This window comes from Bemisia tabaci, chromosome 1 (genome assembly GCF_918797505.1).
Source record: "Bemisia tabaci chromosome 1, PGI_BMITA_v3".
Lineage (NCBI taxonomy): Eukaryota > Metazoa > Arthropoda > Insecta > Hemiptera > Aleyrodidae > Bemisia > Bemisia tabaci.
In genome coordinates, this window is record NC_092793.1 from 52084287 (window position 1) to 52100178 (window position 15892).

Sequence of the window (15892 nt, forward strand, 5' to 3'; positions counted from 1 at the left end):
TAATTATTGCAGATCGCCGGATCTGCCGAATCATGTAGTGCCGGGCCCAAAAATTACTCCTTATTTTTGGCAAATGTTTGGCAACAACGTTTTAAGTACCGATTTGGCGGGGTTTTTATCACTGAGGAGGCTGCCATTCGTAATGACGTCACGAAAGTCTTGAGCTCTGATTGGTCAATATTTTACTGATAAGGAGCAATCAAAATAAACAAATGTTCTCATCATTGCCTCGCTTTTCTAGCTACGTCCTGAACTCCTGACCTGTTTCCATCTGACTTATTGTCTCAATATTCCCTCAATTTTGTGTTTAATTGTTTCATCTTGTGTGATCCATTCAATATTCAATCTCTCGATGTATCACCAACTTTAAGACACACATCATTGTGGTATATCACAGCATGGAGGATGATATATTTGTCCTACCACAATTTCATGAAGTAACCAGTGATGGTAAGTATTCAGATGAATCATTCTTTTCACTCCTTAAACTTTTCCTCATGTTTCATAGTTATATTCTAAGCAGATAGGTAATTTACTGAATGTATGGTGTATTACAGTTACTAATTTTGTGACATCGTAGCAAGTGATGCATGAAGTCTTCATGGCTCATTCAATTAAAATTTAATTATTTCTCCTGTACCTACTGTGATAGCTGTTTGTCTCATTGACCAAAGCCAATGCTTCCTTTTCTTACACTTTGGACATACTGAATTCAACATGAACGTATTTCTGCCCAATGGAACTATAGATGAGTGGGAAAGATAGGGTGTGCTCTTGAAAGCTGCCCAAGAAACAATGTAAAAGTGGGCTTGGTTCCCTTTGGAGAAATGGAGAAGCGGGGTTTTACACTCTGTCAAACGCAACTATGTACCTACTGAATGGCGCACTCATAAGCCATGGGCATGTGACAAGAGCGTTGTGGACAGGGCTCATGAGTTTATGATTCACCTGATGACTGTGATGTCAGCCTTGCTGCCGCTGATGTCACTGGTGCTTTATAATTCCCATTCACTCTTATGGCCCTCAACTAACAAGCACACCCCTTCTTTTCCACCTGTCTCTGTCACCGTTTGGCATAAATACGTCCATGTATGAAATTTAAATAAGTACGTAGAAAATAATATTTCATGTAAATAACCCAAGAATTATGTGTCAGCTAAGTACTCTCATCTATGAACATTCTTGGCCATCTTGGTTTGATGTCAGAATCAGAAGATTGGCAGTAATATTTTGTGTGTCAGAAGATTGGCTGCCCTTTTGGGCCCTGAACCCTCCATAAAGCAGCGAAAACAAAAAATGTACAGTCTCTGCACATGCTCAAACTGTCAATTGCACAATTAGGACTGAACGTGTAAGAGCTGCTTAAAACAATCTGTCAATACTCTTGCTGTACAGGTACTCCAGATAGAACCTCTAATAAGACCTACAGAGCCAGTGTTGGAAACTCACAGGCACCAATGCACCTAAGAAATCGGTCATGGCGCCTAAAAAATGAAGGCTCTGCGTCAATGTGTGTTGGATTTTTGTAATTTATCGTAATGAAGTTTGTAGTTTCTGGGTATAGCCATCGATATGTGAGTCACTGACTCTTAGCGTTATTTTTAGCGCCCATCATTCATAAATGGACAATTTTGTGCTACCCTTTAGTGGGATGTTCCTGGTATAGGGACGGTGCAGAAGTAGTTTAAGAGTTTGCGTCTCTAAAATGTTAGTTCCGTGCACCTTAAAAGAGGAATGGGATGGGAGAATGCATCTCTGTAAAAAGAAAGAGGAAACGTATCTCTCTTGTAATTTTCATGAAACGCACTAACATTTTACGGATAGCTACACTGCAAAGTGGTTTTACTTCAGAAAAATGAAGGCTTGCCTCATTTTCCTCTCTTTATACATAGTCTAGAAGTGTGGATTAAACGAACGTACTTGTTTCATCAAACATAGAAATGCTTTAACTCAGCACTATCCGGAAAATAGACTTGAATGCGGTTTTACGTTGAAGCATCTTTTCAGAGCTATCAGATTTTTTTTGTTCTTTTTTGTTTCCTTGTTTTTCTCTACATTGTGTTGAAGAATGGATCGATCATCCCTAAACTCTGTATTCTCCCTTTTCAACACTGGATTTTGAGTAGTTAAAGTCCGGTACTTTCTTACTACAAATCATGATTTTGAATTCATTTCAGACTCTCATCTTGAAAATAGTTTGAATGCGGAAAATGTGAACAGGAATTCAACTTTGAAGGATGATATGAATGCTGACCATAACACCTTACATCAAAGAAAAAGACTGAAGAAAACTCTCATCCCTCAAGAAATACATGATCCAGGTAAAGTAATAACCTCCTTTAATGGAAAATTTCCTCTATCTTGGTTACTTGGAAAATTTTGGATAAAAAATTAGCTGAAAATAATGCTCTAAACATTGTATGAGCGACTGAGCAAGTACTTCTTTTACTATTCCACACAAGTTCCCTCCAGACCTGACCATGCTTGATGGTAGGAAACAAGCTCTTCAATGCACCCTATCTCAGAAACCTTTGCCTGGTATCGAGGAAGAAGTGTGACAAACTTGTCTCACGTTTCTGTTGTTTCAAAATGCGTTCTATAAAGTTCTCTCTTAATCTTGGAATAAATTCTTGTTTTAGGCTATTTCCACAATTTGCTTTCTTACTTTATTCTAACTTATCTTCTTCGCCACCAAAGTCTAATGTTTTTTTATCATGTCTTTGCCTCAGATGAACCTGGATCAGATTATGACAACGAAACTGTAGCAGAGACCAAAGTTAGAAAGTGTCGAAGGAAAGCCATCAAATCATCAAAAGAGCATCTGCATCTGAAGTGTGAATGGAGACAGTGTGATTATGAAAGTGAAAACTTAGATAATTTTGTTCTGCATGTCAGTCACCATATTCCGCACCTCAGACTGCGCTTTAATGAGGAAAATGAAGGTATCATCAGGGCTGTAAAATACTTTTTAGGCCTTGTCTCCTCAGGACATTTTCATGGGATTTGTACGAGGGTCGAATCTTGGGAATTTTTTGCAGTGACCATCTCCACGGGATGGGGCTCTCACGTTCCTGTGACAAGTTTGCGCAGGAATATAGATCAGTGAAAACGGGGTGTTTGACCGGCATTAAGATAGTAATTGAACATACTTAACAATTAAATGAATCATTTATATCAAAGAAAACTCGAACAATCGAGTAAGTAAGAGAATACCACACAATTTGTTTCCACCATCTCTACAAGGCAAACAAGGACCATACTTGGTACTGCAATCCATATTGAGTTAGTCAATATTTTTCCCAATTTTGCAAGTGAGACTTTTCTGCGGGACAAATCTCATGAAAATGTCCTGTAGAGACAAGGCTTTAGTGATTTATCTTTTTTGATGGCTCACTTTTTATTCTGAGTAATATGAAGAGAATTGTTTGTGCAAGAGCAGTATACTGTTGACTGTAAATTCATCAAAAATCTTATTAGCAATAGAGAAGGAGAGGTAGAATAATATATATATTAATCATTAGCAATAGAGAAGGAGAGGTAGAATAATATATATATTAATCATTAGCAATAGAGAAGGAGAGGTAGAATAATATATATATTAATCATTAGCAATAGAGAAGGAGAGGTAGAATAATATATACATAAAGTAATATAGTTATTAATATTTAACCAAAAATGTTCGATAAGAACCTAAATCAAAATTGATCAAAAATCAATAAGATGGGTGAGGTTGCAACTCAGAATAAAACAACGAACAAAAGCTGCTTCTAGCTGCAGTAGCATAGAAGAGCGAAACTAATCAAATTGTATATCATCATAGTTGCAACACTCGACCCGAAAAAACTAAAGACATTGGGGTCAGATGCCGCAACATGGCAGTCTGACTAAACTTCAAAAACACGAATTTTCCTCCCCCAGACTAAGACGAATAAGAACTCAAAATAAGTGCCAGAAACCGCAACAAGGCTATCTGGACTTTAGCTCTCTTCTTAGCAGCTCAATACAAAAAATCGGCTATAGGTGACCGCAACGTGGTTCACCTGTTAACACTCGCGAGAATTCGCGAGCATTCAAAAAAGGGGGGTTTTAGTCGCACTTGAGGTGATCCCTTATAGGTTCAAGACCTTAGGCGCAACAAGCCTTTTTAGTCTTGTCTTAAGGGTCTCTCGAAGATTGACTCAACAAAAGATCGCACCGAGGAGTTGGCTCATAGATTCAAAACCATAGGCTCAACATGCCTTTTTAGCTTTGGCTTGAGGACTCCAAGGTTGATCACAAAAACTCTGACGAAACACGGAGCACGTGCTCAGGCAACAGTGTCCGGTCCGGGCCTCTCTTCAAAAGAGGTGACAATAGCTAAATAGACGCAACTTGTCTGTAATCTAGCTATCGCCGGGTTGGGATTCTCGCTCTACGTATCAATTATTAGAATTTTCACTTCAATAAGTTATCACATTAAGGTGACCTCAGATGAAACTGACGGAATCGGCTGATTGGGTCATGGGCTTCTTTTTCCCCTCGGCCTCTGCCATTAAATTGTTGTAATTCTAAAAAATGTTTATGGACCGTTTTTCCCTCAAAGCATGAGGCTGTAGAAAACCTTGGAACTTATATTTATTTTGATGTTTGGGTAGACCAAAAGAAAAAAAATAGTGTATTTTCTTCGGAAAATACACTAATAAATGAAAAAAAAAGATAATTAAAATATATCACAAAGAATGGATAGGGTTATAAATGAAGACGAAACAAAATCAAATGAATCAGAAACACACCAGCACTAAGAGTCTCAGACATGAAGTGAGTGATGGTTGACAGGCATGGGTAAAATAACAACCACGATCTAAGGAGGAAAAAAAAATAAAGAAACGAACAAAAATATAAGCATAGGAAACTATGTTTTAATTAGTTCACTCAACACCTAGAAACAGTAAATGCATAAGAAAGTGTATCAACTCATTGCATTTATCTTTGAACATTCCTAGAACTCTGCTTCGTAACCAGAGACCTTCATATCTCGCACCTGTTTTACTACAAGCAGGTGTGATAATTTTAGTCAAAGAATCTACCAACATTGCAATACTGCAATATGCACCTATCATATCAATATTAAAATAGTTAACTGCTGATCTAAATGCTTGTGTATTGTGCATGTGCCAAAAATTAGACTTTGCCCAATTTTAACCTTTGCTTTAGAACTACATTTTTGTCAAACTGACATCTACTTACTTTATGACTTCAAATATAGACCTTGAAAATCAGGCATTTTGATATAAATGTGATGTGCAAGAACATGTGATTCAGTGGTGAAACATCTATTTCTTTTTCCATGAGTAACAAATTTTTTCTATTTTACAGAGGTCTTTGTTTGTGATTGGAAAGGTTGTGATTATGAAACTGGTAATCCCTCAGACGTAGTCAGACATGTGAACTTCCATTCCTTCCATACAAAACTTAAATGCATTGGATCTAACTTGAAAAATAGAGAAAAATTACCTGTGAGTCAACAATTTTATATGCCCCTTACTACCTTTCAACAGTCCCAGAAACTACAAAAAACAACTGTTTGCGCCCAGGGGAAAAAAAAGTAAAAAAAAAAAAAAAAAAACCTGTCTCAGAAGTTGATTGCTGACCATAGGTTGTTGTAGAAACTTTAAATTTCTCCCAATTGAAAACGTTTCCTGGAAGAATCCTGAAGAAATGAATTCAAATCAGTTTTAAATTTTCAAACCTATCTTTGCCTTGGGAATTTGGTACACAGCTGTTAATGCTAACTTTTAGGTACATTAGTCAATAGGTTTTTAATTGGCTGGAAAATTAGCCTGTCCTAATGGGTAGGTACGCAACCAGTTACATTACATCTTATTCCATGTTTGAGATACTGGTAAGGTTCTTGAAGCAGGTCTAATTTGTTACTTTTCTGCCTGAGCCTTTTAATTTTTCAGTTTCAGTTTGAGAAACTATTTCATTTGCCAAGGAACCGTTAAAAGCAATTTTTTTCAAGTGTTTTAAGTTGAAGCCTTAATTAAAATAGCCTTCATTATAGAGAGTAAGTACATCACTGGAAGCTCATCATGCAGTCTTACTTGAATACCTATACTTGATAAGGCTTTGATAATTTATTTTCAGACTTGCCAGTATAGCTCGGACAATCCAAACATCCTTCCAGATTTTACCGAGCAGATGGACTGCATGTGGGATAACTGCACAAGAAAGTTCAGCAATATCCAAACATTTCATTATCACATCATTGCTCATGTCAACGCCCTTCCTCCAGGCAACAATCTACCTGTTGCTGAAAATTGTCGCTGGGAACAATGCACAAAGTCATATTTCTCTCGACATCATTTGCTTAACCATATGAAGAAGCATACGCACGCAAAAGTGGTAGGATGCCCAGACTGTGGCAGTGCCTTTTGTAGCAATACCAAGTTCAGAGATCATTGCCAAAGACGAATTTCGAGCGAGGTGAGTAATAAATACGCAGTAATAATTGAAGGGTTCCTTAAAAGATTTCCTTATATCCTAAACAGTGCAAAGAATCAGTGAAGAAATTTTTTACAATTTAAACCCATAAACATTTTTTTTGCATTACATTTGATGGAAATATTGCACAAAATTATCGTAATTGAAGGCGTTCGATCAATTGAAGGAATAACCGAAATTGCTCTGACTACTATTAAGCTTGGATCACTTTATTCCTTGTCGTAATCTAGGTGTGTTTAGTTTACTCAGTACTAGCAGCCGTTCTACGGTCCGCACCTTGGGCAAGACCAATGGCGGTAAATGCATTCCATGGATCTAAGTAATCCCTGGAGAGCATGTAAAGGTGTCGTCAGCCAAGTTAGCATTTGTTTGCTTTCCATTTGCAAGTGCCTGCCTTTCAGGCGTCCAATAGCGATCCAGGATTAACTGCGAAATGACCGCAAGCTACGCTGCCGCTGTCGTGCTGTGTTCAATCTTTGATCGCTATTGGACAATTGCAATACGGTCGCTTGCAAACGAAAAGTTAACAAATGCCAACTTATCCGTCGCTAACACTACTTTCCTTGCATTCAATTTATTTTTCACATAAAATGAACACACTTACTAGTCCTCACAGCGTCTTCACTTATTGGAAGCTCGATTTTCCCAGTCAGTCAGTGAGTAGTCAGTGTATTACCCTTTTATTATTGAGAATATTTTCAGAAATAAAATTACCGAGCATATTCATTTTCAGGTCCAAGATTATCAGTGCTCCCACTGCAGTAAATTCTATTCTACAGAACGCATACTACGTGATCATATGATTTCGCACATCAATCATCACAAGTGTCCATTTTGTGACATGACTTGTCCATATGAATACACATTAGCAGCACACATTCGGAACAAGCACATCCCTGATAAGCCATTTAAGTGTCAGATGTGTGATTACAGTTGCAAAACTCAGACCGATCTCAAGAAACACCTCTACCACACCCATGAAACAGAGCCATTTCGGTAGGTATTTTTACATTTTTCTAATCTGATGTTTAATCTCTCTTCTCTAAACGTACGATTTTATGTTTCCAAGCTTGTAAAATTGACTACATCCTTTTTTATTCAAAGTAAAACATTGTCATACTTCTTAAGCACCACGAAACAAGTATCATGATCCACAAATATATCACGGAAGAAACGACGGATTTGAAGAAAGTCAATGCGAAGGGTGTGCCTTCTTCAGCTTACTTCTCATCAACTCTGTGAGAAGTGTTTTTGCAAGGTACTTTCTTTTCTAGAGTGGAGGCTATACTAAGACTGTGTTTCCTGTAAAGTATAGTTCCACATGTGATCACTTGCACTCCCCAACCGTCTTCACATATTTTCTCAGAATAAAAGTTTTCTGTCTACAGCACTTGAATTCTTCCTCAGTGTCAATTCTTTTGTCATCCAAAAACCAAAATATTTTACTTTTGTAAGGAAGAACTAGATTGATAGACCAATGAAAATATCCCGCTCTTAAATGAGTCCATGTAAAGGGGTGTTCAAATGAATCTTTATCCGTAAGCTGTCAGTAAAGCCAGGGAATTTTGCCCAAATTAGTCAGGAATTTTTTAGAAGTCAGAGAGAGGTCACAGAATTTTGGTTTTTGAATTCAGTCGTACTCTGTCCTTAATGCATCCGAGGACAACATCTGTTATCACATAATTTTTAAACCGACCCTTTTCTGTATTTTGAACGAGTGTTGATAAAAAAAATAATCGATTTGTTAATTACTTCTAACAGGTGTCTGGTGGCCGACTGTGATTTCCAGTGTAAAAGAAACATCACTCTTCAGCGTCATTACGCCAAAATTCATTGTGGTGAACCATTCAGAAAATACGCTTGTCATGTTTGCCACCACAAGTATAATCACGGAGAATGGCTAACAAAGCATTTGATCCAAAATCATGATTTTCACTGGCCACCTGGCTTCTCCCGCTTCAGGTATGTGAAGGAGCATGTGATGCAGTAAATTCATACATAAAATGAATCCTTTTAACCAGGAGTCACCTAACCAAAAAATTGACAATATCCTATTTTTGGCAGCCTTACAGGTAGCTAAGAAGACATATTTTTTAAATGCAGAAGAAAAGAGCCGTGCACAAAAAAGGGCAAAAATTGCCCGATTGGGCCCTTGACATTGAGCGAAAGGAAGGGTTTTTTCCCCATTAATACATAACCATAAAATTTCATATACTCTTATTAAAAGTTTAGACTGTGTATATCAACTGTTTTCGAGTTGGGGGTGGGGGAAAACTCCTCTAATTTTCACTCATTTCTGTAACTACATTACTGTTAAATTCTGACTGTAACATGTCACTTAATTAGGTATTGAGGCGCAATTTGCAGCGACTTGTTCAGCTATTACTGTTGCATTTTTCTCCATCCTTCACAGACCCGACCTGGTTTTCTCCCAGGGGTTTCATCTGTGTAAAAAATATGGATACTTGTAAATATCTTGAGAATTGTGGAGAATACTGACTTGCGACTTGTACGGAACTTCCTCAAACAAAAGGAGGTAAATTTTTTGTGGAGGCATAGAGCAATTTCCAAGTTTCTATTGAACCCTTAGTCTGATTCTTTGTCGAAAGAGGACAAAACAGAGACAATTTTTGGAGAAAGTGCAGGATGTATCTCTCCGTTTAAATTTGCAAAAAACTTGATTTCTTGGTTGTTTACGGCAATGGTTTTCAGGTGTATTTAGGAAAAAACGGACGAAATCTCCTCAGAACATTACATATATCTATGTTATCTAAGTGAGCAGTGCTTTCCACCATTATGAAGGATCGTGTTGAACAATAGGCAATATTATAGCTTTTGGTATATTATTTTTTATACCAAAACAAACCAAATGCAGATTTCTCAGAGAGGTAAAACAACCAAGATTTCAATTCTGCTTTCAAACTAAAAAGATTAACATTGGACTGGAAAAGATAGTGATGACTATGTCCAAAATGTCTTTTTTACGTTCTTCAACAAGGTTTTATAGAAAACCATAGCCAAACCAAAAGCCAAAGCCATAGGGCTTTGCCTAGCACTTTTTTCAATTTCTAAATTTGATATCTTGGTGGAAGGTTTGTTCAACCATTTAGATATGTACTTTGTATTAGAATCGATTTTAACAATCTTGGACTTATCCCCCTTACAGAAATGGGTCCGTTCATCCTTCTGAGCAGTCAGAGCCGTACAGTAATCCTACCCACATAAATAATCCACATAAGTGAGAAAGATGTGAAATTTTCTAGCTTCATGGGACAGTCCCTTTGTAGAATATTTGATTTTTCTTCACCTTGTTTCCCTTTTCCTTGAGTTTAATTCAACCTAAATTATATCACTTCTCTTTTAGTCTCAAGCAGTTGGTTGTCTGTCATGCCAGCGCTTAGTCTGAGCTAGTTTTTGTTCCTCTCTCTTACCATAACCCCACTCGGCAGACCGTTTTTTCTTGGAAATGTACAGAATAATAAAGGGAGCATCATCTGCAGATCCTATCGAAGTCTTTAAATGCCGTTAAATTTGTTCAACAGGTATAAGCAAGATGAAGATGGATTCTACAGGCTACAAACAGTGCGTTACGAAAGTATAGAAGTCACGCAAGCCATGCTGGAGACGGAGTCAAATTTAGTGTCGAGCATTGATGAAAATAAATGTTTGCGACTAGGGAAAATCGAGCACACAAGCACTGGTGCCAAGCTTCGAATAGAGCTGGATTCTGAAGAAGGAGAGTCGGTCCCGCAATCAGAACAAGAGACTGCTAATGCTCCCAATGAAAGGGTGATTGCAATTGAGGAACTAGATTCTGAAGGCAATGTTGTAAACACAAGCACTGTTATAGAAGAAATCTCCTCATTGCCATTAGAAGGAATACTGATTGATGCCGCAACGCATGATAGCTGATGATAAGTCTTTTTCATTACCTAAGTACTTTCAGCTTAAGAGTTCATGAAGAGCAACCAAAAGAAAAAATCTGCACCATTATCTTGTCACGCCCTCTTGATTTTATATTTAACGATTGAAGTTTATATGCAGCTTTAAGGGCACGCCTCTGTATCCATTGCAGGAGTGAGGATCTATGCTGATTTTGGGAAACGGTTCTACCTCTAACTTATAAAGTATACTTGGAATTGGTCAAGTATTTGGAACTGGTTCCACCTTCCATTACAAATGAAGTTCGCAAAAAAGGAGGATTGCTTATGCACAATTCTAGTCATTAGATCTTTTCCGGATTTAAGTTCTAGAAATATGGATTATACTTGATTGGAATTTCGGATGTCGTAACATTCAATACAGGGGGAAAAGCTTTTGATGTACTTATAAAATGGAATCTTGCCTGTTTTTTTTTTTTTTTTTTTTTTAATTGGTTCATGCCCTGGACCTGAACTAAGAGAGAGTGCCTTGTTCTTTAGACTACACCAAAAAAAGCATTGCTGGGATAACCACTAGTGTGAGTAAAGTAAGAATTGCGTTTTGCTAAAAATGGAACTCACTACAGAAGTGGAAAAATAGCAAAAGGAATTTTTGCGAATAAGGCAAAATCAATAATTTTAAAGAGCTCAAGCTATCGAAAATCCCAAAATGCACTTGAAAAGCTGTCTAATTTCAAATGTGGCTAATTTTAAGTCAACATTTTCTGTGATATCCTAGTTATTTTTTCTACTTTTGAGAGATAAATATTCTTAGAATGAATAATCTTTCAGACAATAAAGCTTTTATGATTTGATGATATATAACCTCTGTCGTTTGATTTTATTAACTTTTTCTCAACACAAATAGAGCTGAGCTCGAAGACACTGTAGGTGGCTTTGTGAGGTTGTAAGAAACTTTTGAAATTAAACAACATCAGATGTTTCAAAGTAACACACCTACAGTGTGTTATGACAATATTGCAGAAATGTGATTACAGGAGTGTCATTGGCAAGGTTATCCAAACAGACATATTAAGGAGGCCAATTGGACTGCTGCAATATTTCATTACATAATTTTAACGACAATGTTCTCTATCAAGAATACACAATAAGCTACCCATTATAAATTTTTTTTATTTACATAGAACAATTGAACCTTGCAAGAATAATTTAAGATTTGAAAACGATAAAGAGTAAACATAAAAACGATAATACATAAAAAAGATGATCTATCTCACAGTAAGACTTTTAATAAGATTGAACAATTCTTTAACAGCTTTGCTTTGATCCTTCAGCCATAGGCATAACAAGGGGAAGTTTGGGGGAAGCAACCTCCCCAACCTGTAAATTTATGACTATGCATGGCTGTTCAGTTCTATTCCCAGGAAGAGTAAAATGAACTCTTGGACCTCCCACAAAAAATCCAGCTTCGTTTACGCCGCGGACCAGCTTTGACAGACGTTGTATTACATACATAAGAGTCGTTTCCATGGCGCTATCAGGCGCTTTGTGACGCCGAACCGCCACAAAGCTTGGTCCTCCCATAACTAGTCAGGGAGTTGGCATTCCCTCATTTCATTTAAAACCCCCTGTCGCCGCCCTTTCACTGGGCGTCTCCCATGTTGTACTAAATGTCGAAATATATAACAAGATGTAGAGCAGTGCTGAATCCACACAATTATGCGGGAAAATCAAAGCCAAAAAATTCAAAAATTATAAATAAGGGTCACAAAATGAGCTCTGAGGAGTTTCAGTGCAAGACTAGAGAGGCGACAAGAGGGGGAAAGTGTTTGGCTCAGGCATATGCATTGGAATACTAAACTGGGGGCTGAAAGATCTATATCGATTTGGGTCTTCTATGACCTCATCAGCAGACCACACTTAGGGTGATCCAGCCTAGGTTGCCTAGGATTTTGCAGGATCCTATGCAGGGCTCACTGGCTAAGTGTAATCTGTTGATGAGGCCTAAGAAGACTCAAACCGGCATGGATCTCTTACTATGACCCCTTGTAGTGTTCCAAAGCATCTGCTTGGGCTGAACACTCCTCTCCCCCCCCCCCCCCCCCTCAATTTTGCACCGACACTCATTGGCTTTCATTTTGGGAATTATAATTTTTGGATCTTTTGGCTTTGATTTCAGACAAAAAACTATGAACCCAGCACTATTCTATCTTCCTTTTATTTACACTATTTGGGCCACATTTTTTGTTTCATTTTTTTTATTGTAAAATGTTGCCAAGGCAATGAAGTTTTTTAGGAGGAACTTTTCCAAGGAACTTTTCATTGTTTTTCTATTCACCAACTTTTTTTAACATATTTTTACACATAGATTATCCAGAATCACTCTAAGAAATATTAGCAAACCGTTATTTGGACCACATTTTGCAACCAGGAACTAAAATTCCAGACTTACCCTTAGAAGTACCTACCTGCATAAGGAGACTTAGGGTACATATGCTGCTTCTAACAAGTGCCAGAAATTGTAGTTCCTAATAGCAAAATGCAGTTTATTCGATTTTAAGATGATCAAATATAAAAGGTAGCAGACTTTATGATTATAGTGGTGTGTATTTTCTAAAAAGTCAACTTGACACAACTGAGTTACAGGCGACAACAATGTGAATGGACAGTAACCCCTCGCCTAAGATCTGGATGAAAAAAGGAGCGTGTCTAATCCGAGACATAAATGAAATACACAGAATTAAAAAAATTAACACCCATTGACAATTTGCAAAAAAAAAAAAATAGGGTCCAATAGAGATACAAAAAATAAACAAATACTCAGAAAGTAAATTAGACTAAAGGACTACACATGGAATACCAAGTAATTTGGCACCAACTAAATTTTAATATTATGTACTTTATTTTACCTACGACCTTCTTAGCCTAATGATCTCTTCAAATCAAACTTTGTGTGCCAATGTCCAGAAAAGTATGGCTCAAAAGTTAATTTAGACGCTGCGCTGCACACTGTTACCATTTAGAGGAATTGGATTTTTTTCATCCGTCTTCTTTTTAGCCTTCCACAAAAGCTCTTCTCAATCACCAATATAGTGTTGCAACCTTTCTGCTAAATAGGGCAAGTAGAAATAATAAAAAATTCACTATTCAGCCCTGCCTTCCTCTAGATTGGCACATAGAAAGTGTAATTATGAAAGCTCATTCTGCTCAGGAGGCCGTGAGGCACATCATATCAAATAATAGTAAAATTAAGCCGGTGCTGAATTTCTTGGTACTCCGTACCTACACAGTCCTTTCTCCCATTTTTTCATACACTGCAAGTCTGGGTCAAAAGTATGATTTTAAAATTGTTTGCCAATACTTCCAGAAGTTTGGACTGTGAGCCCAACTCTTGTGCTATACGACCATTAACTTCTGCACTGCCAAGGTGGTGGGTCCACACCATTTCATGGGGAAAACAAAGCCAAGAGAGTTCTCCACCCTGTTGAATACAGTTTGGGCCACTTCTTAGTGTTTTTTTTTCTATCTCTCCTCTGTGCTACTCAAACAGAGAAAAAGGAAGATAAGAGTGGTATCTGAAGCTGTAACTTGGTGTAGGATTTTTTAGCATCAATAATCCTCAGTTCATTAAGCGCAAAAATTTAGAGACTCACGCTTAAGTGTGCTCGGTGTCAGTATGTATCATTCTCAAAGACGACACACAAATTACTCCTTCAATTGGACTCAATCATGCTTAAACTTTCAAATTAGGTATAATTGGAAGAGAAGTGGATATCAATCATCAACACGTATGGGACACGACGATTGGCTTAGAACTTAAATCACAAAGCTGTTGATGAATGTTAGCCATTTCCATGTACAATGACAAAATTAACACAGCCTTAGAATTTCACGAACAACATAGTGTGATGAGAGAGGTCGCTCTCACCTGAACTTAAGATAGAAATATAAAATGAAAAAAACTAGCATTGAGAAGAGAAGCAAGTAGCATATAGGGTAGTTTTTCCCACTCTTAGCAAGTCTTTTCACGCGGTTCATTGTGTTACCCAGGAAGCCACCAGTTCGGTCGAATTCGTTGTCCAGATCTCTCAAGTGTTTGTTTTGATCCCTGACCTCTGCTCCAATATCAATTGTCAGTGATTTCAACGCAGAAATTTTATTGCGAAGGTCTGATGTCATCTGTTCATTGGTTTCTTCCAGATTATCACCCGTATCATACTGGCTGTGAGTTGGGAGAGGTTCATAGTAGTTTCCTGCGTGTGCTCGCCTCATTTTTCTTTCTGTAAAATACAAATCAAAAGTTACTGCAAGGACCAATAAATCAGCATATTTATCTACTCAATCTCTAGGGGTTAGTCATATTTGTATAAGCAAGTCGTAAAGGAGATGTTCTATGAGGTAGTCAAGGTTCTAACCTACAGGCACAAAATTCCGATTTTGGGGCCATCAGCCAGTAAGTATAAGTGACACTTTTTCACTAAATGAGACATACAGATTTCAGACTGCAATTACAAAGGAAGAAAATCACTATCATATTCCGAGAAAACGCAGCAACACAAAAAGCTTCATTTTAATGCACAAGTTAGATTGTTTGCACTGTTTCTGAGTCTAGGTTCGGAAGTTCGTTTTGACAAATTTGATTCAACAACAGATTGTTGAGGTGATTCATACCAATTAGTGCATGATAAGGCAACAATTTTATGTGGTTAAAAACCTGTATTCATTTCTGCAAAATTTGATATTTTTTATGTCGATGATAAATCTAAAGACTCTTTCTCTAAAGGCTGCGTTCTCTTTCAGTTAAGAAGCTAGAATCTGCCTGGACTTTTAACTGAATTAATGCGATAAATTATACACCGGTTTGACCATGCTGAGACCTAGAGCCAATTTATGTTTAGGAGTAGATGATTGAAGGCTGGTTGTGACTGAACGTCAGAACTGGAAAGGTCGGAAGGTTGGAAGTACGTACAGCCGTGGATTGATGATGATGATTGATGATTTGAAAGTGTAAAAATTGATATATGTGCACATCAATGGGGTCATTGACAACAAATTGCGTAGCATTGAGCAAAATTGAAGTGTATGTAATAAAATCATCCACTCTCTGCGCTTCTTACACATGACACCTTATACCACAAAATTAAATTGAATGCAAATAATTCTATAGAAATGTGACAAATAATTACAGCAACAAGGAGGTGAGGAGTGAGAAATTGTTACAGGGGGAATAAGTATACCTTTATATAAATCCATCCACAAATTCCACGATGAAAGTTCAGGATGCCATGTCAATTTTGACTATTGCTCTACTTGAATTGGCAAAAGTCTTGTAGAGAGGTGTTCATTTTGTTCGAAAAACGATTAAATAGATAATCCACTTACAATTTCACAACAAATAAAATCTAAAAACTGACGAACAGACGAGGAAATTGAAATGACGTGACGTCTAAAATTTGACGTGGTCTGACGTGTTGTCTGACGTTTGTTTACTAATTTTCTGCCATCGGTGACTCACCATTCAACGGGAA

General features: G+C 37.4%; 2 protein-coding genes across 2 annotated transcripts; one reads left to right on the plus strand and one right to left on the minus strand.

The window, feature by feature from the left end:
- Window positions 1-212: 212 nt before the first annotated feature.
- Window positions 213-11228, plus strand: Hinfp (Histone H4 transcription factor). The gene is made up of 8 exons (XM_019049231.2): window positions 213-450; window positions 2178-2321; window positions 2730-2942; window positions 5356-5495; window positions 6127-6465; window positions 7217-7479; window positions 8245-8445; window positions 10026-11228. The coding sequence occupies exons 1-8, from the start codon at window positions 399-401 to the stop codon at window positions 10393-10395; spliced, it is 1722 nt and encodes a 573-aa protein (XP_018904776.1). The 5' UTR covers window positions 213-398; the 3' UTR covers window positions 10396-11228.
- A 289-nt stretch (window positions 11229-11517) lies between these two features.
- On the minus strand, window positions 11518-15830 carry Bet1 (blocked early in transport 1). Its single transcript, XM_019049230.2, has 2 exons — window positions 15602-15830; window positions 11518-14644 (listed from the first exon to the last, which is right to left on the minus strand). The coding sequence occupies exons 1-2, from the start codon at window positions 15615-15617 to the stop codon at window positions 14289-14291; spliced, it is 372 nt and encodes a 123-aa protein (XP_018904775.2). The 5' UTR covers window positions 15618-15830; the 3' UTR covers window positions 11518-14288.
- Between the last annotated feature and the right edge of the window lie 62 nt (window positions 15831-15892).

Excerpts from the sequence above, each read along its gene's own strand:
- Hinfp (XM_019049231.2), top strand. The coding sequence starts at position 399 with ATGGAGGATGATATATTTGTCCTACCACAATTTCATGAAGTAACCAGT. Across the intron at positions 2,943-5,355 it reads CTTTAATGAGGAAAATGAAG|AGGTCTTTGTTTGTGATTGG; the intron begins GTATCATCAGGG and ends TCTATTTTACAG. Across the intron at positions 7,480-8,244 it reads CATGAAACAGAGCCATTTCG|GTGTCTGGTGGCCGACTGTG; the intron begins GTAGGTATTTTT and ends TACTTCTAACAG.